The sequence below is a fragment of the Clavelina lepadiformis genome, chromosome 2 (assembly GCF_947623445.1).
Source record: "Clavelina lepadiformis chromosome 2, kaClaLepa1.1, whole genome shotgun sequence".
In the NCBI taxonomy this organism is placed as follows: domain Eukaryota; kingdom Metazoa; phylum Chordata; class Ascidiacea; order Aplousobranchia; family Clavelinidae; genus Clavelina; species Clavelina lepadiformis.
Genome location: NC_135241.1, coordinates 3,651,718 through 3,674,279, shown reverse-complemented (window position 1 = coordinate 3,674,279; position 22,562 = coordinate 3,651,718). Strand labels below are relative to the sequence as shown.

Sequence of the window (22,562 nt, the reverse complement as noted above, 5' to 3'; positions counted from 1 at the left end):
AGTTGGAAGTGGATGCGGTGTTTTGTGTCTTTAGAATCAGGAAGAGTTAGGTTAGGGATCTTCATGTTAAACACCGTAACGATCTCTAGTTATATTTAGTGGCAAATTAATTAAATGAAAAACCAATTAGCTACCAAAATAACTTATTCAAATTAATCGATAAGTTTTTCTTGCGGTTCACTTTTAGCTTTTCATTTGAATAAAAAATTGCGGTTCCAGAAAGTTCTTAGAGTTTCTTTGTAAAGTGCTTCATAGTCTGGATAATAACACGGATACCTTGTTACAGGCCACTGATATGGACCTTGTGTATCACCCACCCTGGGTCCTCAAACTTATCCAGCTTTATGAAACCCAGCGCGTACGTCATGGGATGATGACGCTGGGTCCTAGCGGTGCCGGTAAAACCCAGTGTATCCACGTTCTAATGAAAGCAATGACGGAATGTGGAAAGTAGGCAAATTTGTAGATTTCTGAGTACAAATTTTTCTGTTAATTTATGTTGATGTTTGTCTCATAGTCTAAGAAGGATTTTCCAGGAAGGATTGTCTAGGATTTAGGATTCTTTCAGTAATTTATTTCGTTGTTATAGTCCACATCGGGAAATGAGAATGAACCCAAAAGCGATCACAGCTTCTCAGATGTTTGGTTCGTTAGACGTGGCGACCAACGATTGGACGGACGGTATATTTTCCACTCTATGGCGGCGAACACACAAAGCGAAAAAGGTTAATAAATAATAATATTTGTTCTTTAATATTATTGTTCTATACTTTTTAGCATAATACAGCGTGCTTTAAGGTGGCAGTTAAAACAACGCGTTCTCAATACGTTGTTATTAAAATACGACTTTGCAAATGTTTGTCATCTACATACTATTAAGAAAATGGCGTATAGGAACACACATTTTACTGGCATGCTCATACAAAACGACAATTAAAAAGTAACAAACGCGATATTTTGATGGAACTGTTGCCACTGTACATTTAGACAGCTTATATCTTGTTTACTGAGCTTGGTAACTACTATAACAGGGAGAGAACGTTTGGTTAGTGCTTGACGGTCCAGTGGATGCGATTTGGATCGAGAATCTCAACTCTGTCCTGGATGACAACAAGACACTGACCCTAGCGAACGGGGATCGAATCCCGATGGCGGCAAATTGTAAAATTATCTTTGAGCCCCATAATATCGACAACGCCTCTCCCGCCACTGTTTCACGCAACGGTAATCAACAAACTCAACTTGTCTCTATCTGTAGAACACAGATGTGATTACTGCTGCGGTTATCAATGTCCGTAAAGTAAAAATTTTTCAAGGCGTTTAGCTGCTTATTTATTTACCTGGGACAAACTTCTGCCCACATACTAAAAAATACTATTGGTTTGTAATATTTTTAGGTATGGTTTATATGAGCTCTTCCATTCTTAACTGGAACCCAATACTGACAGCCTGGTTGAAGAAAAGACCACCTGTCATGACCGAAGTTTTAATGTCTGCCTTTGAAGGAAGTTTCTGTGGTAATGACGTTTTTCACGCGTTATTTAGAATTAGAAGCATTTGCATTTAGGCGAGCGTGTCATACATAAAGTTGAAACTTTTTAACTGATCTTAGCTTTACACCGTTACATTGAAACCACACTCAACGCTAAGATGAGTGTATTGGAATGCATGTACGTCCAGCAATTGCTAACATTGCTGGAAGGTCTGATACCGCAGTCTGAAGACAACAAACCGATTGAAAAGCAACATTTGGAAAAGTAAAACTCTTTGTAAATTATGATCTTTGTATTGTGCATGGTTATGGGTGTTACGGTTTTGCAAAATCTGCTAAGCAAAGCACGGTACTTCATCAATTGTTTTACGAAGAGGTCATACACCCTTTGCAATGTTTGAAACTATATATTACCTAATGTACAGGCTTCCTAAAGGAAAATATTAAGCCCGCACTCATACGCATTGCGATTGCATTCAAACAAGCTTACGTTAAGTAGAGTTGGATAGCTACTGCATTCTACGGGTAGTTTTCAAACAACACCAAACAAGGAATTTTGTGAAAGTGGGTGGGAAAAACAGGTAGATAAAAAACAAAGTTTTTTCCGTTAGGTTGTATGTGTTTTGCCTGATGTGGTCGCTTGGAGCTCTTCTTGAACTCAATGACCGAGAGAAGATGGAGATCTTCCTTTATAAATACCAGCAGGAGAACCGAGGTCTTAATCTTCCGATTATTCCTAAAGGTAGGCTAAGTTAAAAAAAAATTGTCAATTACTCGTATAGTTAAATCTGTGGTTGTTAAATTTATAGTTAAATAAGTTGAACTGTTATTAATAATTGAATACTTGTTCAAAGTATACCGCAGCTCAACATGTAATACAGTTATATTTGGGAATTTTATATACGTGCAATTAACTCAAAGGACTCAGAAAACGTATAACTGTTAGCTCGTTTAAATTGTTTTGCCATATTCTTAACAATTTCCCGGCAGTCCAGCACTACTCTATGTTAAAAAATATCATAATACTTTTAATGCAGATAGTGGATTTAATATGTTTGAGTATCTGGTCAACGACTCCGGCAATTGGGAACATTGGTCAGAAAGGGTGCCAGCCTACGACTACCCTGTCGACAGCACCCCGGAGTATTTGTCCATACTCGTACCAAACGTGGATAACGTTAGAATGGATTACCTCATGCACGCCATCATGAAACAGGTTATCTCCGTGATTACTTGGTGAATTTGAAAAAATTGTTTATTGTAAATATTCAATAATCAGTATTCAAAAATATTCCTATTCAGAAACCTGAGTAACTAATTTTCGCAATGTATTTCTCAGGAAAAATCTGTGCTTTTAATTGGTGAGCAGGGAACAGCAAAGACCGTGATTGTCAAAGGTTACATGAACACAAGATACGACCCCGAATATCACGCCACCAAAGTCTTAAACTTCTCATCCGCTACGACACCCCTTATGTTCCAAGTAAGTTGCTGATATCAATATTCAACAAATTCCATTGATCTTCGATTAGCCTTTTGGAATCGTTCACGTTCATGAGAACTGACACCTACAATACTTATATAGGCAACATTTTGTTTAAATTGTTTGTTAACATACCTACGACTCACTGTGTTATGGTACGCGTATTTATATTAGGCCAGAAATGCACTATTATAAGTTATATCCTTATACCACTAACACACCTCTGTTTTCTAACACAACAATAACATCTGCTTATGGCAATTACCCAGCGAACCATAGAGAGTTACGTGGACAAGCGGGTTGGGACGACTTTCGGTCCCCCCGCTGGGAAGAAGATGACCGTATTTGTTGATGACGTCAGCATGCCCATCATCAATGAGTGGGGGGATCAGATTACGAACGAGATTGTTCGACAATTGATTGAAAACAAAGGATTTTTCAAGTACTTGACTAACGAAACGTTTAGTGAGGCGTTTATATTATGAAGTACTTTGTATTTCAAAACGTTGAAAATGCTGAACAGTTATCGCTATCTTTTAAGTTTGTTTTGTGTTTATGCAAAACATGTACATTGCAGTTTGGAAAAACCAGGCGATTTCACTCACATAGTCGACATCCAGTTTATTGCTGCCATGGTGCAGCCTGGAGGTGGTAGGAATGATATCCCGCAGCGCCTCAAGCGGCAGTTTGCCATTTTTAACAGTTGCTTGCCCTCGAATGTGTCCATTGACAAGATCTTTTCAACAATTGGCTGTGGCCATTTTTGTGAGGTATGAGTAAATTACGTGATGTAAACTTATATACAACTTTTGTAGATATTTAGATGTAAGAGTGCTTTTTTGTTTTTTAACGTTTACCCGTATATCTTTCTTGCTCAACCAAGGGGCGAGGATTTTCAGAAGAAGTTCGTCAAATTATTCCCCTTCTTGTCGCCACCACGCGGCGGTTATGGCAGGGCGTTAAGGGCAAAATGCTCCCAACTCCAGCCAAATTCCACTACGTGTTTAACCTACGAGATCTCAGCCGTATATGGCAGGTAATACACCGCATTTTAAAAGATGAATTCACAACTAGAACCGTTGATTCTTAGTATATTGTGGATTGCGTCAATACTTTTACCTATTACGTTATTATTTATCCTTATCAGGGCATGTTGAAAGTAACCAGTGACGTCATCACATCGACGGAGCAGTTAATGTTGCTGTGGAAACACGAATGTTCTCGAGTGATCGCCGATCGGTTTGTGAGCAAACAAGATTGCGACTGGTTTGATAAAGCAATGAAACAGGTGAGCCGGGTTCAGATTGACATCCTGCAGTTTCAAGGTGATTTTACGTCACTTCTTTTTTAATAAGCTGTTAATAACTGGAACAATTTTGAACTTGTATTTGTGCGCATTGCCTTAGGCTGTAGCGCAAGAGATAGGTGAGGCTGAGAGCAAGTATGTGGTCGACGATCCTTATTTTGTCAACTTCTTAAGAGATGCTCCAGAAGCGACCGGTGAGTACAAGATGACTTTAAAATCACTTCCATAACATATCCACTGATCCACAAGAGCATCACTTACACTGCATGCCATGTTGTTGTCAAAATGTCGGTCTCTTCAACTCCAGGTGAGGAGGAAGACGATGCTGCATTTGAAGCTCCGAACATCTACGAAGCGATTGAGAGCATGGATCAGTTGCGCGGGAGGCTGGAGATGCAGCAGGGGATGTACAATGAGGCGGTCAGAGGATCTGCCATGGACCTCGTTTTCTTCACGGTCCGTCTACTGTTTTTTATGGATGATGACATGAGTGTCATTGTCAAGTTGGTGATGAGGTCATATCTGATGACGTAATAAGTAGACATGGTTACTTGTGAACAGGATGCGATGATTCATCTCGTGAAGATCTCTCGCATCCTGAACACGGCAAGAGGAAATGCGCTGCTAGTCGGAGTTGGTGGAAGTGGGAAGCAATCTCTCACCAAACTCGCCTCGTTCATCGCTGGGTTCAAGACTTTTCAAATAACTCTCACCAGGTCAGCTTGACTATTTTTTTCTGGAGGTTGCTGAAAACTTTCTTCAGTTTGTATAAAACGTGTGAATGTTGATCTTAATGTCCGATAGACCTTCGACAGACTATGCACTTTTCAATGCTTGATCTTTTAGTTTGAAACTTAATTTCCAAATGGCTGGAAACTTAAACCCGATTTGCAAGTAACTTGGCTGTCACAGATCGTACGGCGTCAACAACCTCATGGACGACCTGAAGATATTGTACAGGACAGCTGGACAGGACGGATTCGGGATCACTTTCATATTCACTGACAACGACGTAAAAGATGAAGCCTTTCTTGAATATCTTAACAACGTCTTGGCATCGGGCGAGGTGCGGGAAAGACTTACATCACATTGCAGTGTGCTAGACTATAGGTCAATTTTCAGCTTTACAATGCGGGTGTTAAGATACCAATGAGTTTACTATTGGTCACAGTTATTTTTTTTAACTGGGTTATGTTCCGTTTGCCGAAAGCAGTATAAAAAGTGTACCGTCGTTTTGCATTTGTTTATAAAATTCCAAACAGACAAGAAAATGGTAACTGTGTAGTCGCTTGTTATTTTCCAAGGTTTCAAATTTGTTTGCTCGCGACGAAATTGACGAAATAACGCAGAACCTGATCTCAGTGATGAAGAAAGAATACCCGAAGCGGCCACCGACCAACGAAAACCTTTACGACTATTTCTTGTCCAGAGCTAAGAGCAACCTGCATGTCGTGCTTTGTTTTTCACCGGTATCCGCGCCCATACGTTTGTCTTCTTACCGCTGTATTGATAGCAGTGGGATGTCGCTGCACCGTAAAAGTTTTTCAACTATTGGCTAGACTTAAGATTAGACTCCATTAAAGATTTTTGCTTTGATTTTTTTTTCAGGTTGGGGAGAAATTTCGTTCCCGTTCCATGAAATTTCCTGGTTTGATTTCCGGGTGCACAATCGACTGGTTCTCACGCTGGCCACGTGACGCCCTGGTCGCGGTGGCGCGACATTTCATTTCAAATTTCGAGATCAAATGCGAACCGGAAGTGAAGAAAAGCTTGTATGACGTCATGGGCTCTTTCCAGGTATATAATGAAGAAGTGCAAATATGTTGAAACCTAGGACAGTTTTATTAAACAATAATGACAGATGCATAAAGGACAAAATAAATGGCGTAGTTAAATGGGATGCTAGTATATTAGCATCTTGCTGATAAAAGGGCAGAATAGACTAATATCATCAGCAAACATAGACCAAAGATGATTTTAAAGACTTATCGTTCTTCAAGGATCTGGTGGCTGAAGCCTGTACAGATTATTTTGAACGATTTCGGCGACAAACTTACGTAACACCGAAATCTTATCTCTCCTTTCTTGAAGTATACAAAACAGTTTACACCGAAAAACTTGAATTTATTGGAAATCTTGCACAAAGAATGAATACAGGTTCCTGCATTATTTGTTTGTAACTATCGTAGAAAAAACTCCGTATTCTTGCAAAAATAAACGATTCTTCACTAAATTTATATCAAAACACAACGCTGCTTTCGGTTTGATATTACCATGTAATTTCACAAATTCATGATTATTTTTGAACAAGATACTAAATCCCGAAGGGTCACTGAATGAATTTTTGTCGTCTTGAACAGGATTAAATAAGCTTATAGAAGCGACCCATTCTGTGAATGAACTCTCTAAAGAACTAGTTGAGAAAGAAAAAGAACTTGCCGTGGCATCGAAAAAAGCGGACGAAGTGCTGGCAGCAGTCACAGTTTCTGCTCAGGCCGCCGAGAAAGTGAAAAGCAAGGTGAGGGGATAAGTAGAGATTAAAACTTTATATTTCCTTGTTAAATGCACATTGTACAATATAAACAACGCGAGGTGAACTTTGATTGCTTAAGTTTGGGTTGACGGTTTTCATTCCAAAAATGACTTCATATTTTCAGGTTCAAAAAGTCAAAGATAAAGCTCAAGGTGTCGCTGACGTCATACAAGCGGACAAAGCCGTCGCCGAGACAAAGTTAGAAGCGGCCAAGCCTGCTCTACAGAAAGCAGAAGCGGCATTACAGGTCATTCTTTACGACTTGCTCAGATTCTCATACAGCCTTTTCATGTATTTTGCTCTAAATTGTTAACATATTTTATTTCCAGACCATTAAACCTGCGGACATCGCTACCGTTCGCAAGTTAGGGAAACCCCCTCATCTGATCATGAGAATCATGGATGTTGTCGTCATTCTAATGCGAGTAAGTCCCTTTTTGTGCAGGAACGTCATCATTTGATCATATCTCCATTAAAGGCGCTGTATCTGTAGCGCAAGATCAACAAAACTGAACAAGACCCAGAGCGTGCATGCGTGAAGCCGTCGTGGTCTGAAGCGTTGAAACTTATGAACGATTCCAAATTTCTCACCATGCTTCTCGAGTTCAATAAAGTAATCATCCATTAAAATCTATAAATAGTATTTTGTGTAATAGCATGACGTGCCAACTTATACTACTAATAGCATTACATCGCATTGAAACGTTTATCGTTTTACTAAGGATTAGTCGTCGGTATCGGATACGTTTGTTTTTCCAGCACAGCAGTCAGCAAGTTCTTAAACTTCAAACATATTAAACTTTTAAATCCTTTTTAAAGGACACGATTACCGGTGAAACAGTGGATCTGCTTGAACCCTACCTCAACCAAGAAGACTACACCCTGGAATCGGCAAAGAAAGTCTGTGGTAATGTGGCGGGTCTGCTTTCCTGGACGGAAGCGATGGCTTATTTTTATGGGATCAATAGAGAAGTTCTTCCGCTCAAGGTGAAGTTGAGTCATTGTTCTGCACTTTTATTTCATGATGTTTTGTTTAGAATTTAGATTGTTATTTCTAATTTTATAAATATGTTGTATTTTGTTCTTCAATAAACTATTTCGGCTTTTCATGATCTTTCTTCTCTGCGTTATCTATACTTGTAAACTAATTGCACTTTAGGATTATATTTGCATGAAATTGGTTTGTTTCTATTTTTGTTATTTTTCAACCCCTTTGTTTTTTCTCGTCTTCAGGCTAACTTGGTCGTACAAGAGCGACGATTAGGAGCGGCCATGGCCGATCTCGCCGACGCTCAAAAAATTTTGGACGAGAAGCAAGCGGAGCTGGACGCTGTGCAGGCGACTTATGACGCGGCCATGAAATCGAAACAGGTACGACAAATCAGGAGGACGTTTGGTATGAGCAGCAGTTAACGAGTCGTTTAGTAACTCTCTCTTTTAACGCGGTGGATTGTTTGTGTTTCAGGACTTGATCGACGACGCTGAAGCTTGCAAGCAGAAAATGAACAACGCCAAAACGCTGATTAACGGCTTGGGTGGCGAGAAGATACGTTGGACCGAAGCAAGTCGAAGGTTTCAACAGGTTAGTATGCAAAGGATGCGCTGAATTTCTGGCTTGGCTCTATAAGCGAAAAAGAATAACCTGCAAAGTATTATTATCATGCATAAAATGAGTATTTGGTTAAAGGTTACATTTGTGTATGCCGATGGTCGCGCCATGCTTTTTCAACAAAATTTTAATCATTTTATTCTCATTTTTCAGGAGATCTTGCGTCTAGTTGGTGATGTTCTTCTTTGTTGCGGATTCCTCTCCTACTCTGGACCTTTTAAACAGGAGTTCCGCAACATCCTTCTCTCCGGTTGGAAGAAAGAGATGAGGAAGAATAAGATTCCTTTTAATGAGGTTTTGCCGTTCATCTCCCGACCTCAACTTCTCATCATTGATTTGCATCGGATCATTTCTTTTCATTTTTTATGCCGGTCATCTATATAAGACATTAACTTGGTTGGCGAAACTTTCTTACTTATTTTTATTAATATTACGCTTTTAGTATAACTTCACTTTTTTTGGATATTGGTCAACTTTTTGTCAATTATGCTCATACTGCTTACACTGCACTATCATTCTGGGAAATTTTATTGCATTAACAGAAAGTTATTTTGCTTCATTAGCGCAACTTTCCAACTTCTTCTACAAACATCACCTCAATTTAATTCTTAGCTCATCGTTACTAACTTGTTGCGCTTTCTCCTACAATAAGCAGTGGCAGTTTTTCATTGAAAAACGGTAATTATTTTCAAAAGAGATCTGTTAGGTTCATATCACTTCTAGGGATGGGCCGATACGAACCCAAACCCGAATAGATTCGCCGAATATCGCCTTTATGGAAGATTCGGGCGAACACGAATACCAACAATGGCGAACCCGAATACAATATTACTTGTAAATTTACTGACTTTCGTAAAAAATGATGACCTAGTTTCCCGACAATGCTAAACTAGAGTCAGCAGTGCTTACAATGAAGGTCGTTTTCCTAACGAGTTCGCTTTTTCGATCGTTTTTTAAACACTATTTTTCGAAAGAAAGCGATTTGTTTATCGATTACGTCATTTCAGAAGCAAGATTTGACAACTTTTGGAGGAAATTTTATTGTTTGGTTCTAATACGAATAGATTCGGGATTCGTTCGTGTCGACCTTCAAGATATTCGGGTTCGCACGAACCCGAATAATCTTCCTCGAGGCACATCCCTAATCACTTCACGTTTTTAGGAGCACCATATGCACTACCAGTTTTTCAGCATTTGCCATGACTGCAATTTTCAGTTTGAAACAAAATCATATCAATTGATTTGGTGATGTTTATGGGTAACAATGCTTCCCTTTTCCAGAATATAGACATCACGTCAATGCTGGTAGACACTAATACAATAAACGAATGGAACCTTCAGGTAAACTGCAATTGTAAAACGTAACACTTACTTGTACTTGTAGCTGAAGCACAGATTGTTCAGACGAGATTTAGTGCCAAGTTAACCACATCTTGCTGTTATCGGACAGGGCCTGCCAAGCGATAACTTGTCGGTGCAAAACGGTATTATTGTGACCAAATCTAGTCGGTACCCCCTTCTTATCGACCCACAAACCCAGGGCAAGAACTGGATTAAAAACAGGGAAAAGGAAAACGAACTTCAGGTAAAACTGTCACACCTGTTGCCCCGCTGAACTATGACTTACCAGTAAAGTTAGGCATTCTATAGAGTTACTAGTATTCCTATATCTTACTACGTGGTATTTTTGATCTTTTTTAATTTTGAATAAACAAAAATCAGGTTTTGTTACCTGTTTTTTATGTATTCTGGAATGGGATGCGCTTGTTCCAGGTTGAAGCCGGTTCTGATCTGACGCTTCTGCTTTATTTTCTAAAGGTAACCACACTCAATCATAAATACTTCCGCACTCATCTTGAGGACGCGCTCTCACTTGGACACCCTCTGCTTATTGAAGACATTGGCGAAGAAATCGATCCCGTTCTGGACAACGTTTTGGAAAAGAATTTCATCAAATCGGGGTCCTCATATAAAGTACATCATAAAAATCATATAATAAAAAACGTTAACATCAAAAAAACATTTTTTGGAAAATAATTCAAAAATTATTGTGAGAACAAAATTTGTGGAAAAAAATTACAATGCTTTAAGCCAAGTGATGTATGCACTTTGGCATATTTAGACACGATCATTTATGTTCAACCCGCGATCCAGTCGCAGGATTTGTGCTGCCTTGTTAGACTATTTATTTGTAACGTACGCCTGGTAATGGCAACTACTCTTTAATCTAGTAAGCAGTAAACAGTTGTCAAGAACGTTCTGGCCAGTGCAAGTTGCCCGAAACAGACCGATTTTATCCTAGGACGTTGTGCTGCTATGCTTTATATTCCAGTATTGCACTATCTAAAAAGCGCTTTGGATAAGAGCATTGATTTATTTCACATATACTTTGTGTCGAATTTAATCATGTGTTATAACCTGTTAAACGTGCGGCCCTTTTTGAAGATGACGCCAGATTTGGTTATAAAGCAATAAAACATTTTAGTTGAACGTAGCCGATCTAAATGAACTATATCACCTCAACGCACTGCTCACTACTACGCAAGTTATTGAAACCTTAGGTGAAGCTTGGAGATAAGGAAGTGGATGTCATGGACGGATTCACCGCTTTTCTCAGCACGAAGCTGGCCAACCCAGCCTACACACCTGAAGTTAGCGCTCGAACCTCTATCGTTGATTTCACGGTCACCTTGAAAGGGTTGGAAGATCAACTTCTGGCCAGAGTGATTGTGACTGAAAAACAGGTAGAAACGGCTTTTTAGATCACGAAGTAGAACCTCAGTTGAGTTTGTTGAATTTTTGTTATAACTACAAAGTTTGAAATTATTCTTCACTCAAACCATATCCCTTTACGGTTTGATATGTAACATGCCACAATGTACAGACGTACACGTATTACCGGGCAATAATGAAAGCTTACGTATAGTATACATACAGTATATTTTAGTTAGCATGTGATCGTAAATATTCAAATTTACCAAGCGCTTGACGCTGTAAAAATTTATTTTTTAGGAGCTAGAAGCCGAACGTGTAAGTCTGCTGGAAGATGTAACAAAGAACAAAAGGAAGATGCAAGAACTAGAAGATAATCTCCTCTACCGTTTAACCTCTACAGAAGGATCTTTGGTGGAGGATACTAGCCTCATCCAAGTTCTTCAGGTAAAACGGTCTTCTCCGGCTTAAACTGATTTCAACATTTTTCATCATTTTCTTCAACAAAAAATATTTTCCTCATCTTTTTTAGGTTACCAAAGCAACCGCAGAGGAAGTGAGCGAGAAGCTCTCGGTTGCCGAGGAAACGGAGCAAAAGATCAGCACGGCTCGGGAGGAGTATCGTCCGGTGGCGAGCAGGGGATCGATCCTCTACTTCCTCATCACAGAGATGAGTTTGGTTAACGTCATGTACCAGACATCCCTTGCACAGTTCCTGGAAGTTTTCGACCAAAGTATTCAGAGGTGACAATTCTTCTTATTTATTTGTTATTGCTTGAGTAAGAGATTATTAAATAAAGTTAAATACAATGCATTTTGGGTAATATATCCTTTTTTGGAAGCCTTGTCAAAGATGTTACGGTAAAGTCCTGGTGTATAAATGCAATTACTTAGAAAGATTTGGCCTAGCTTATATATACATATTTACATACAAATATATCAAAATACTTGCTATAATAATTCTTCAAGCAGGATGATATCTTTTGTGGTTTGAAGCTAGAAAATTTTTAACTTGTCACAGATCGGCAAAGTCGCCCATACCGGCGAAGAGAATCGCCAACATCATAGATTTCCTCACCTATGCTGTCTTCTGCTACACTGCCCGGGGATTGTATGAAGAGCATAAATTCCTCTTCACCCTCCTCCTCGCTATAAAGATCGATCTTCAATCCGGAAAGATTTCCTCCACAGAATTCGATATCCTCATAAAGGGTCGATAATAATTAAGAATGATTTTTGATACAAGTAGTTGAAATAGTTGGAGAGAAATTTTAAACTTTACTTTTACGATTTGATGCCCCATTTCTGTGCTACGTCGATAGACAAATCATTTCTATGTCTTTTTTGTTACCCATTCAAACCATATGTTCTTAACGATAAAATATACTTTAGATTTCTTGTTCAGTTTGTTGACTTCAACGACTTTGATTGACAGGTGGAGCAGCCCTAGATTTAAACTCGGTTGACCCGAAACCGAAGAAGTGGGTTTTAGATGTCACGTGGTTAAACTTAGTGCGCTTGACCGCCCTGCCCCAGTTCAAGCAGATTACAGCACAAGTCGCTTCCAACGACAAGTAACAGCCTATGTTTTGTTTTTATTATTTTTGAGTTCGAACAATTTTTCAATTTTCATAATTGTTTGTCATCATTCTGTATTAACATAATTATAATTTATAGTTAGATAAGTAATCGCACTTTTTGAATTTTTTCTAAAATTAGTTTTTTATAATTTGTCAATTTAGAGCCGCTCACGCTTCCCACGATTTTTTACAGAAAAAACTCGGCTACAAAGTTATTTTTTATTTTCAATGTTTAAGTCTGCAATATCCACATTAAACTCAACAACATCTTTAGAGCCTGGAAGAGCTGGTTTGATGAGGAGGCACCGGAAGAATGTGATACTCCGGATGGTTACTCAAAGTCGTTGGACGTCTTCAGAAAGTTTCTTCTTATCAGGAGCTGGTGTCCGGATCGGACGATGGCCATGGCCAGATACTACATCATCGACTCTCTTGGACCCCGGGTAAGAATTGGGTCATGTCCTCTCCAATATGCTGAAGTTAGTTTAATCAGATATTTGCAGAATTTCATGAAATATTTTGAGTTTTTTGATAGTCTCCGGAAAGGAAAATAATTTTGGTTTTCAGTTTTTTGAGGATTATTAAAAAGTGAAATTCCCCAAACTTCTGTTTTGAAATATTTATCCCTGAAACGTCTGTTTATATACGTTGTTGGTTCGTGCTTGTATGCCATTTGTTTGGCATATCATGTTCTGTAACAAACGAATCTTTTTCAGTATGCGGAAGGAGTTATTCTTGATCTTGAGAAGATGTATGAAGAAAGCAATTTCTCAACTCCGATGATCTGTCTCCTCTCAATGGGATCCGATCCGACCGAACAAATTGAAAAACTCGCGAAAAAACTCAATCTCAGTAAGAAGAGCAAGATCTTTGAATGAGAATGTCACTATTTTTTGCATTGGGAACGAAAAATAAAATGCTAACCATTATAGCGTCATAAAATAAAAATTCTCCCAGTAAACAATGAGCGGGAAAAGTAGCACAGCCCAAACGCTTAAAACGTGCAATAATAACGTTATTAAATGAATGCAACGAAATTTTTGATTTTTGTCTTCAATAATTCGTTGCATTTCCCGCTTTTTTGCTGCAAATGAACAGATCATCTTCGGCCGGCTTAGAAATTTCTGCAGCTCAAATCGCGATTTTCTTTTTAAGGTAAATCTTCCGCCATGTTTCTTTTCAGGATGTCAAGCAATATCTATGGGGCAAGGTCAGGAAGTTCACGCCCGTCGCATCCTTCAGCAATCGATGCAGGAGGGAGGTTGGGTGCTCTTCCAGAACTGCCATCTCGGACTCATGTTCATGGATGAACTCCTGGAAACGGTGATTTGGGAGCACTAATAGTCAATATTAATAGTCTGCCATTTTTGATGCTATAGTATACTGTAGGTTAATTACAAATTATATGATTGACATCACTTTTGTCATAACTTAACTCGTTCTCCAATTGTCACTGTCTTATTAGACAGCGTAAAGATATCACGTACTTGTGCGCATTGCTGCTGTTGAAATAAGTGGAGAAGCAATGCAATTGCGGAACAATTGAATAGCTTATAGTTTCAGGGGAACATATAACTATTTTTACAACGAAATAATTCCACTACACAAAAGATAGCAGGGCAAAAGTTAAGCTTTGTCAATAATTCTGACAGTTTTGGATAATTTCGATAGCTTGGGCTAGTTTGAGCATTAATTTTTAATAAATTCAAAGAAATTTCAAACAAATGTTTGGTTAGGCTTCTGACTACGAAGTTTGGTTTATTCCAGCCTAAGGTAGTCTATGTACCCACCCGTTACACAACGCGCTAATCACTCATATACAGTGCATTAACTGACGCCTACATCCAAACGTATTGCCGCGGCATAGTCATTTTATCGGTTGTTTTAACATTTATTGTCTAAATGTTAAGTTTTATTTGCAGCTCCACGGCATGGGGAGTGATTGTAACCCATCGATGAGAGTCTACATCACAACAGAAGTGAACAACAAATTCCCGATCACTCTTCTGCAAATGTCGACCAAGTTCACCAACGAACCTCCTCAGGGGATGAAAGCGGGACTTAAGAGAACCTACGCCTCGGTCACGCAAGAGCAGGTTGGATAAAGTGTACTTGGTTGTTTAAGTATTTATTGATTGATTCGCTTTAGCCTTTTTAAAACTACTAGTATGACTATAGCTCTATATGTCTGAGGTTTTGGTGTGCTGATTGTCTTTGAATATGTCTATAGATGCTTATTGTTTTTGTTTTGTTTTTTGTTTGTTATTTTTGTTTAACCAAGACAAGTATTGCTTCTTTTTAAATATCTGTAATCGCCTAACTATATACGTTAAAGTTTTTACCAACTTTAACATTAAGCTTGAAGTTACCAACATGCCTCAATGGCGCCCTCTTCTGTACACGACTGCCTTTCTCCACTCGGTGGTGCAAGAGCGCAGAAAGTTTGGCCCGCTCGGTTGGAATATTCCCTACGAGTTCAACCAATCCGACTTTACGGCGAGTGTTCAGTTTATTCAGAACCACCTTGATGACATTGACCCGAAAAAAGTAATTGACATTTTTTTTGTTTTGCCACTGTTTAATGGGCAATTTGCGATGAAAGATTCAATTCAAATGATGTGTACTTTGTTTCAGGGAGTATCCTTTAAAACAATAAATTACATGATTGGCGAGGTAAATTACGGCGGACGTGTGACTGACGATTACGACAAGCGGCTACTCAACACATTTTGCAAAGTCTGGTTCGGCGAACATATGTTTGACCCGAAATTTGCCTTTTTCGCCAAAGGTTGTGCGAGTTATGGAATTTCTTACGTAACTTTCCGTTGGTTTTATGAGAACAATTTTGCTTTTCCTACACACTGTCATCATAAAATGAACAAGTTTGCATGCAACTTGATGTTAATTCTAAACAAAATTGTCTGTTTAAAGAAAGGTATATCTCAACCCATCGCTGCTTTACCCCAGGTGGCTACGTAATCCCGAAAGGCGCCGTGGTTGACGAGTACAGGACGGCGATAGAAGCTCTTCCCGGCGTTGATTCTCCAGAAGTGTTTGGTCTTCACCCTAACGCTGACATCGCTTATCAGACTAACACGGCTAACCAGGCAAAATGATGTTTGAAAATTTGTGCGCTAGGCTGTAAAGTGCGCCACGCTAAATTACCTAAACACAAAAATTTTACGTCAAAATGCTTAAGACCTTTTCCGTTCCAGCTGTTTTCCAACATCCAGAGCATCCAGCCAAAAGACTCTGGAGGAGGATCGGGAGAGACGAGAGAGTCAGTCGTGGAGAGATTGGCGACCGAGATGCTGGAGAAACTTCCACAGGATTATCTTCCTCATGAAGTTAAGGAGAGGATCATCAAAATGGGAGTCACTGACCCTCTCAACATCTTTCTTCATCAAGAGGTAAAGTGATGAGGATCGTGAAAACGATTTCCTTTCTATTTGAGAATTAATGTAAAGAGCTTATAGCGGTGCATAATTCTAAAAATGTCGTCTTGGCTGTAGTTTACGGAAGTGTTGTCGCAGTTCTCTTAAGCCTTGAATATTTATATGTCGTTGTGTTTAAACTTAGGTTGACAGAATGCAGCGGGTCATTAGTTGCGTCCGTTCCACATTATCCGATCTTCAGCTTGCAATAGAAGGCACCATCATCATGAACGAAGCGCTTCGTAACGCCTTGAACAGCATATTTGATGCCAAAGTGCCCCAGTCGTGGGCTAAAGTACGTTGTACTCCGTATCCAGTTACAATCTCTCTGGAGTTACAATGCGAATACAGTTGTTTTACTTATTATTTATTCCACAGATATCTTGGGAGTCGGCAAGTATTGGGTTTTGGTTCAGCGGATTGTTGGATAGAAATGCACAGTTTCGGACATGGTTATTCAACGGAAAACCGAATCAGTTTTGGATGACCGGATTTTTTAATCCACAAGTGCGAAATAGGTGTTAATTAACTTAATGGTTAACTAGTATAAATACAAAATGCTTAACAGGGCTTTCTAACTGCCATGAGACAAGATATTACGCGTCATCATCAAGGCTGGGCTTTGGATGGCGTCATACTACACAATGACATCACCAAGTTTACGAAAGAAGACGTCACTACCCCGCCAGATGAAGGAGTTTATATTTACGGATTGTTCCTTGACGGAGCGGGATGGGATAAACGTAACATGAGGCTTGTGGAGCCGGCAAATAAAGTAACCTTAAGATAATTTTTCATCATTAACCACATTTTGGTGTAGTTGTTGTTATGAATGTTACAGTACTCAAGTCTAAAGAGCCATCTTGAATGACAGCGAAGATTTTTCAAATGTTGTTTGATTCAATAAACGTTCTTAAGGCGACAACCAGAGAATTTTTTGCAGATTTAACGTTGTATCACACAGCTGCATTGTTTCTTTTAAAAGGTTCTCTTTAGCAACTTGCCTGTAGCCCATGTGTACGCGATCAATGCAACGTCTAAAGATTCGTCAGTCAAGCCGAGGCCCGGCCATGCCTACTACGAATGCCCTGTTTATAAGAAGCCCAGGAGAACGGACCTAACTTACATATTTCCACTCAAGTTGTATACCACCGCATCTCACGGTCCAGACAGATGGACTTTGAGAGGAGTGGCTTTGCTATGTGATACGAAGTAGTTGAAATGTGTCTTGAGTTTGGTGGTTTTTAGATGACTCATGATCTTGTAGATGTAGTTGGCATTTTAATAGCTTCGTGCTGTGTTTGTTAACGTGGTGGTTTCCCACAGTGAGGCTTAGAAATTTCTATTGAATTGGCCTACGGTTTTAATCGTGATTATTTCCTGGAAAACTGTCCCGCAAAAACTCTTCCAAATAGACCCGTCTCTGCAAGTACTAAGATTGATGGTCTCTGTAAATGGACTAGCTGTACTTTTTGCGTTTCCACCACTTTACTATAGAAACACGAGACTAATAAGCTACTCTATCCAAATTTGTGCTTTAACTTTTTAAAAGTCGGCTTGTCAAGTGAATATTGCAGTAAGCGATTGTAGCCACAATGTGGATTTGCTTGGCTACAGAAAAGTTTCAGTTGTGTTCACTCTAAGTTTATTCAAATAGCCAATTTTGTTGGCTGTTGCGCTGGAAGCCAACTGCGATATGCGGAAGGATGTGAGTTTGTCGAGTGGCGGATACAATCCGAAGCTAAATTCAGATTGGTGCTACTGTTATTTACAAGCACGGTGCTGGAATCTGCATATAGTTCTAAAAATAGCGCAAAAAAGTATTGGCTTAGGCAGTTTCCAAATAGAGCACTATTGTTAAGGTTCGCGAGTTGCATAAATTAGCATAAATCTTCAAAGTAACAGGTTCGTTTTACTGTCAAGCAGTAAATGGTGCAGAAGAAGTATACACTGGTGTCAAAACAACATTAAAGAGATCGCCCGTCAACAGCAAGGTTTGTTTAAGATCTTAAGTATCTCCAAGTGTTTGTTTGTGAAGGCAAGTCAGGTTTTATTAAGTGAGAAAGACAACTGTCTGAATGCCCGTTTCGTATATCAGAGCTTAACGTATATAATAAAACTTAGAGATTATAGCACTTTTTAAACAGGCCAAATTTTACCATTTCCTCGCATTTAGTTGGAGATTGTAGAAAACTACAAGTCATGATCATTATACAGCAGTAGGTTAATAATTGGAAGGCTGTCGTAGATAGACTATATATCGCGTAGGCATAAATATAATAATATTTCTTCAATATTATACTTAGATTATCCGTATTGTATAATATATTTATATACGATTTGTCATTCTGAATATGAAGATCAACTACGCCTTGCTATTGCTTGCCCTGTCAGTAGTGACTGAACTGTCCGGTTCTGTTTCGACATTGCCCTTTATCAGTGACGTCGAACTTACCGAACGAAAACTACAGGGATATGCGTTTGGAGTATTACCAATGCACCAGTCTTCTATAATCAAAGACACTTTGGTGGAGTTATCACCAAAACTCAATGACTTAGGTATAAACATCTTCATTTTGGATTGCCGAGAATTTAACTCTGGGCTATGTTCAGAGCAAAATCGTTACGAACAGCTTTTCCTTTTCAAAAATGGATCTCAAACATCAATTTCTGCAGTCCATTTGCTTACAAAGGTGCATGCTGAAGGCCATATTCTCAGTTGGTTACAGGCAGATGTGTTTGTTCGAATCTCAAGTGAACAGGAATGGAACGACTTGAAAGAGACATCCCTAGAAACAGCGAATATCGTGATGGCGTACACACGTGGACCTGGAAATAAACTACACGATTTCTTAACCAAAGCTTCCATTAAATCTCAAAGTCTAGTAAAATTTGCTTACACCACTGACATTGAGCTCACAAAAACTCTCTTTCCTGGTGATGAGACAGATGAACGCGGCACAATTTGGCTTTCTTTTTGTTTATATGATATCTCTGGAAGTGCTTGCAACACAGTGAAATACCAATTTACGCCTTTGCGAGCGGCAGTACTTTCCGCAATGCTGAAACAACTACCTCATCCAAACACTCTTGTCATTGAGGGTCCAAATGCATCTGGCCTCCTGGTAAAGTCACTTTCGAATGTGACCAGAGACAATCTGGACGCGATTGTGCTTGTTTCGTCTCCAGAAAAGCTGCACAAAACAGTCCAGATAGCAAAAGCAGCCTGTACAAACAACGTTGGAAAAGCGCACTGCTTTGTAGTTAATGGAAATGTTGACGTTGTTGGAATATCAGAGTACGTTGAGGAAAATCGTATTCGGTTACTTTTGCTGGCCGCTGAAGGAAGGAAACACGACATAGACGTAGGATATCTTTTTGCTGAGACCTCCGATGAAATCATCTATCACTGGTATAGAATCGAATTAGCAAGAAATTTTTATCAGATGCGTGTAGGCGACACTTCTGCTGATTTCTTGGCAAATATAGCTGATAGAGACGACCACCTTCGTTTAGCTTATGACCAACAAGATGATCCCATTGCGTACGCGGTACATACGAACAAAGCCTTGAAAGATTTGTATCTATTTGACTTCAAAACCATTCCAAGACTTTCCTATGTAAAATATAACGAAGTCATAGCAAGCAACAACTACGCTGTCATTCTTTTTACACTTGAATTTAACGCCAAGTCATCAGCAGTGTTGTCTACCTTTTCTCGCATTCATAACAATTACGTTTCAAAGGGTCAAAAGTCTCCTCTTTACCGTGTGGAATGCTTTGATTGGCCCGACATTTGTGCAAGAGCCGGATTCGAAACTTACCCCGCCATGGTACTTTATCGCAGCAATGAACAACACAATCCTTATATATACAATGACGTCTGGAGCGAGAAAACGATGGAGAAGGTAATATGGCTGTATTCTACTCCATGGCCAGTCATAGCGGAAACCATTACTGACGTGCAACAGCTTTTAAATCTGGATTATGATTGCGTTTATGGATTGATTTCTACGCAAGCAGGGGAAAAAGTTTTCAAAAAAGTAGCGGCGTTGCACGGTAAACGCTTTTTGTTTGTGTCAGCCAGGGGTGCTGCCGCTTCATACATAGAGACCAGCCTAACAAAAAAACACATTCTTGAACAAAAAGACATTGTTTTGGCAAGGTCAAGAGGACGATTTGTTAGGAATAATGCATTTTCAACAGACAAGGAGTTGGAAGATTTTTTTGTGAGAGCTTTTGAGAATGACATGATGCAAGAGCTGACTGCGTCAAACTTCCAGCAAATTTTAAATGGAGCCACGTCTTTGTTTGTGCAATACAAAAATCTTTCCTCTGCTGCGGACCCATCGATAGATAAATTGTCAGATATTTTGCTTCAACTGGAGAAAGAATTCCGGGAGAAGGCCACTTTTGTTTGGTTGGACATCTCACCGGGCACTCCCGGAGAGTATATTTTTCGCATGCATGAAAACGGTAAAGATATGAAAGCTCCGTTGGGATTTATTAAACAACAAGATGTTGTTTCAATTCAGTCTTTCGATGGCGTTGATGATGAGAGCTTGGTTTCAGAATGGATAAGGCTTTGCCTTTCGGGAAAATCTCAAGTCTCGTATAAGTTTCAGCAAGTCGACTGGCAACCTCCTCTTTCCGGACACAACTTCTTGAGGTATATGATGGACGACGGAAGCTTGCCGGAAGATTATCGTTCATTCAAAGGGTCGAAAGAGGATTTAAGCGAAGCAACAAGGAGCTTGTTCAGCGGGATATTGTTTCATAGAGAGCAAACGACTAAAAACGATAAAGAAAGCAATAATAGCAAAACAAAGGGGACTCTCTTCGTTCATTCTGAACTGTAAAACAAAAATTTGACTTTTATTAAACTGTGTTTAACATGAGATTTTGATGCACTGCTTTAATAAATTACATGCAGAGGCTTAACTTATGTTATGTTAACTTATTTTATGAGTATCTTAATTTACCTGTTGAATTATCTGACTCTATTGTTGCGTGCGGTTAAAATACTCTAACCTCTTGTCAGCCGAAAGGTTTTAATATTACAACAGAAATGGTTTACAAGAAAAGGTTTTTATTGTAGGTGCTGTACACTTTCTCAATATTACGCATAACCAAGAACATGGTAATACCACTGCTTATAAGATGTCTATTGAGTTGCAATCACCATGACTAGCATAGACAGCTCATCTGTTCATTTCGGTGATTTTCTCCATCTGGCTCTGTGTGTTCTCTGGTAGAAGTGCGAGTTTATAAAACGTGAAGTGGTGGGAGTGAAAATGTTCGACAAGAAAAACGCAGCATTTCAGAACATGTGCAGCGAGGAAAACAATGTGTTGGCAATGGGAGATACATGGAGTTAAAGCTGACACGTAGATAAATAATCAGTATAAAGTTAAGAAGCGGGTATTTCCAATAAAGATTTCTTATCAGCACAGGTGCTGGAAACAACCTGGGAACGTACTAAAGGGAGTGTTCACACGAAGTTATTCAAAGCAAGTTTCCAAATATCAAACGACAGTTGAAGTGTTATCAAAAGACAAGTTCATAAACTTCAATCAAGAACTACAAAACACTTTTCCAAGAAAAAATGTAATGGTATTAAAAATGCCACCCAGGCCGCTACATACATATAGTTCAATTACGATTATGTGATAATTTCAGCTAAACGTATGAAGTATGAGTCGAACTTCAAATAAAATCCACATTCTACGAAGCCAAAAACTAAAATACATCAACTGCGAAATTCGAAAGGCAAATTCTCCCATTGACTTATAAAAATAAGGATTTAAAGTCGTGTTTAGACGAAGATAAAAATTATAAAACAAGAGCCCGGTATGCAACAAGATATTAGGTATTAGTTTCAGATGTAACAATGCAAATAACAATTTACAATATTTAGCACTAACTTTTCCAGATATCACAAAATTAATTATTACAAGTATTGCAAAATGGAAAACTCCGTAACTCCTCGCTTTCCGACGTTCCGCAAATTAGTGTTGCCCCTTTTTTTGGTTCACACATGAAGCATGGACCGCACATGCTGATGAGAAAAGTTAGGACAGGTAGCCTTGTTAACTTTTCCAAAGTCTGGTTTGCAAATGTGCACCAGATATCGCTGTTTGGGAATTGCTTAGCTTACGGTAGCTTTTTTGTCCCATTTTGTGCACCAGATTTCTGCTTTCTTTCTGTAGGCTACGGTCTGTACGGTAGTTGGGATGGTTAGGAGTTTCTAGCATAGGCCGGAGTAACTACACAAACTTCTGGTGTCGTGCAGAAGTGACCTAATGACGCCACAATTTGGGTAGCAGGAGTCTTGCTTATGGTATTAAAGTATAGAAATGCATATCTGTATCTCGTGATTGTGCATTTCTGCCCATTAGAAGCTAAACTCGGAA

The 22,562-nt window shown here is 39.1% G+C and overlaps 2 protein-coding genes across 2 annotated transcripts in view; both read left to right on the top strand.

Moving 5' to 3' along the window:
* LOC143446038 (dynein axonemal heavy chain 8-like) overlaps positions 1 to 17,672 on the top strand; it is a 33,751-nt gene extending 16,079 nt beyond the window's left edge. The window contains exons 43-89 of the mRNA XM_076945485.1: positions 287 to 450; positions 590 to 725; positions 1,032 to 1,224; positions 1,398 to 1,517; positions 1,613 to 1,757; positions 2,104 to 2,234; positions 2,530 to 2,708; positions 2,832 to 2,975; positions 3,245 to 3,417; positions 3,553 to 3,745; positions 3,859 to 4,011; positions 4,123 to 4,263; positions 4,382 to 4,475; positions 4,589 to 4,737; positions 4,843 to 4,997; positions 5,194 to 5,347; positions 5,586 to 5,750; positions 5,890 to 6,078; positions 6,282 to 6,438; positions 6,642 to 6,799; positions 6,939 to 7,061; positions 7,144 to 7,239; positions 7,308 to 7,427; positions 7,634 to 7,801; positions 8,048 to 8,185; positions 8,280 to 8,396; positions 8,577 to 8,717; positions 9,705 to 9,764; positions 9,874 to 10,008; positions 10,242 to 10,397; positions 10,985 to 11,167; positions 11,436 to 11,582; positions 11,668 to 11,879; positions 12,157 to 12,347; positions 12,571 to 12,709; positions 12,990 to 13,158; positions 13,432 to 13,567; positions 13,899 to 14,038; positions 14,638 to 14,811; positions 15,074 to 15,262; positions 15,350 to 15,503; positions 15,683 to 15,822; positions 15,931 to 16,125; positions 16,295 to 16,444; positions 16,528 to 16,656; positions 16,718 to 16,924; positions 17,135 to 17,672. Coding sequence (XP_076801600.1) covers positions 287 to 450; positions 590 to 725; positions 1,032 to 1,224; positions 1,398 to 1,517; positions 1,613 to 1,757; positions 2,104 to 2,234; positions 2,530 to 2,708; positions 2,832 to 2,975; positions 3,245 to 3,417; positions 3,553 to 3,745; positions 3,859 to 4,011; positions 4,123 to 4,263; positions 4,382 to 4,475; positions 4,589 to 4,737; positions 4,843 to 4,997; positions 5,194 to 5,347; positions 5,586 to 5,750; positions 5,890 to 6,078; positions 6,282 to 6,438; positions 6,642 to 6,799; positions 6,939 to 7,061; positions 7,144 to 7,239; positions 7,308 to 7,427; positions 7,634 to 7,801; positions 8,048 to 8,185; positions 8,280 to 8,396; positions 8,577 to 8,717; positions 9,705 to 9,764; positions 9,874 to 10,008; positions 10,242 to 10,397; positions 10,985 to 11,167; positions 11,436 to 11,582; positions 11,668 to 11,879; positions 12,157 to 12,347; positions 12,571 to 12,709; positions 12,990 to 13,158; positions 13,432 to 13,567; positions 13,899 to 14,038; positions 14,638 to 14,811; positions 15,074 to 15,262; positions 15,350 to 15,503; positions 15,683 to 15,822; positions 15,931 to 16,125; positions 16,295 to 16,444; positions 16,528 to 16,656; positions 16,718 to 16,924; positions 17,135 to 17,365 — 7,233 coding nt within the window. The 3' untranslated portion in view covers positions 17,366 to 17,672. The remainder of the gene's footprint in view (positions 1 to 286; positions 451 to 589; positions 726 to 1,031; positions 1,225 to 1,397; positions 1,518 to 1,612; positions 1,758 to 2,103; positions 2,235 to 2,529; positions 2,709 to 2,831; positions 2,976 to 3,244; positions 3,418 to 3,552; positions 3,746 to 3,858; positions 4,012 to 4,122; positions 4,264 to 4,381; positions 4,476 to 4,588; positions 4,738 to 4,842; positions 4,998 to 5,193; positions 5,348 to 5,585; positions 5,751 to 5,889; positions 6,079 to 6,281; positions 6,439 to 6,641; positions 6,800 to 6,938; positions 7,062 to 7,143; positions 7,240 to 7,307; positions 7,428 to 7,633; positions 7,802 to 8,047; positions 8,186 to 8,279; positions 8,397 to 8,576; positions 8,718 to 9,704; positions 9,765 to 9,873; positions 10,009 to 10,241; positions 10,398 to 10,984; positions 11,168 to 11,435; positions 11,583 to 11,667; positions 11,880 to 12,156; positions 12,348 to 12,570; positions 12,710 to 12,989; positions 13,159 to 13,431; positions 13,568 to 13,898; positions 14,039 to 14,637; positions 14,812 to 15,073; positions 15,263 to 15,349; positions 15,504 to 15,682; positions 15,823 to 15,930; positions 16,126 to 16,294; positions 16,445 to 16,527; positions 16,657 to 16,717; positions 16,925 to 17,134) is intronic.
* Positions 17,673 to 18,459: 787 nt separating this feature from the next.
* Positions 18,460 to 21,302, top strand: LOC143447022 (thioredoxin domain-containing protein 16-like). The gene has a single exon (XM_076946930.1). It carries the CDS (start codon positions 18,504 to 18,506, stop codon positions 21,006 to 21,008), a length of 2,505 nt encoding a protein of 834 aa, XP_076803045.1. The 5' UTR covers positions 18,460 to 18,503; the 3' UTR covers positions 21,009 to 21,302.
* The last annotated feature ends 1,260 nt before the right edge of the window (positions 21,303 to 22,562 follow it).

Bases quoted from the DNA above. Each gene is read 5' to 3' on its own strand.
- LOC143447022 (XM_076946930.1), top strand. From the start codon at position 18,504: ATGAAGATCAACTACGCCTTGCTATTGCTTGCCCTGTCAGTAGTGACT.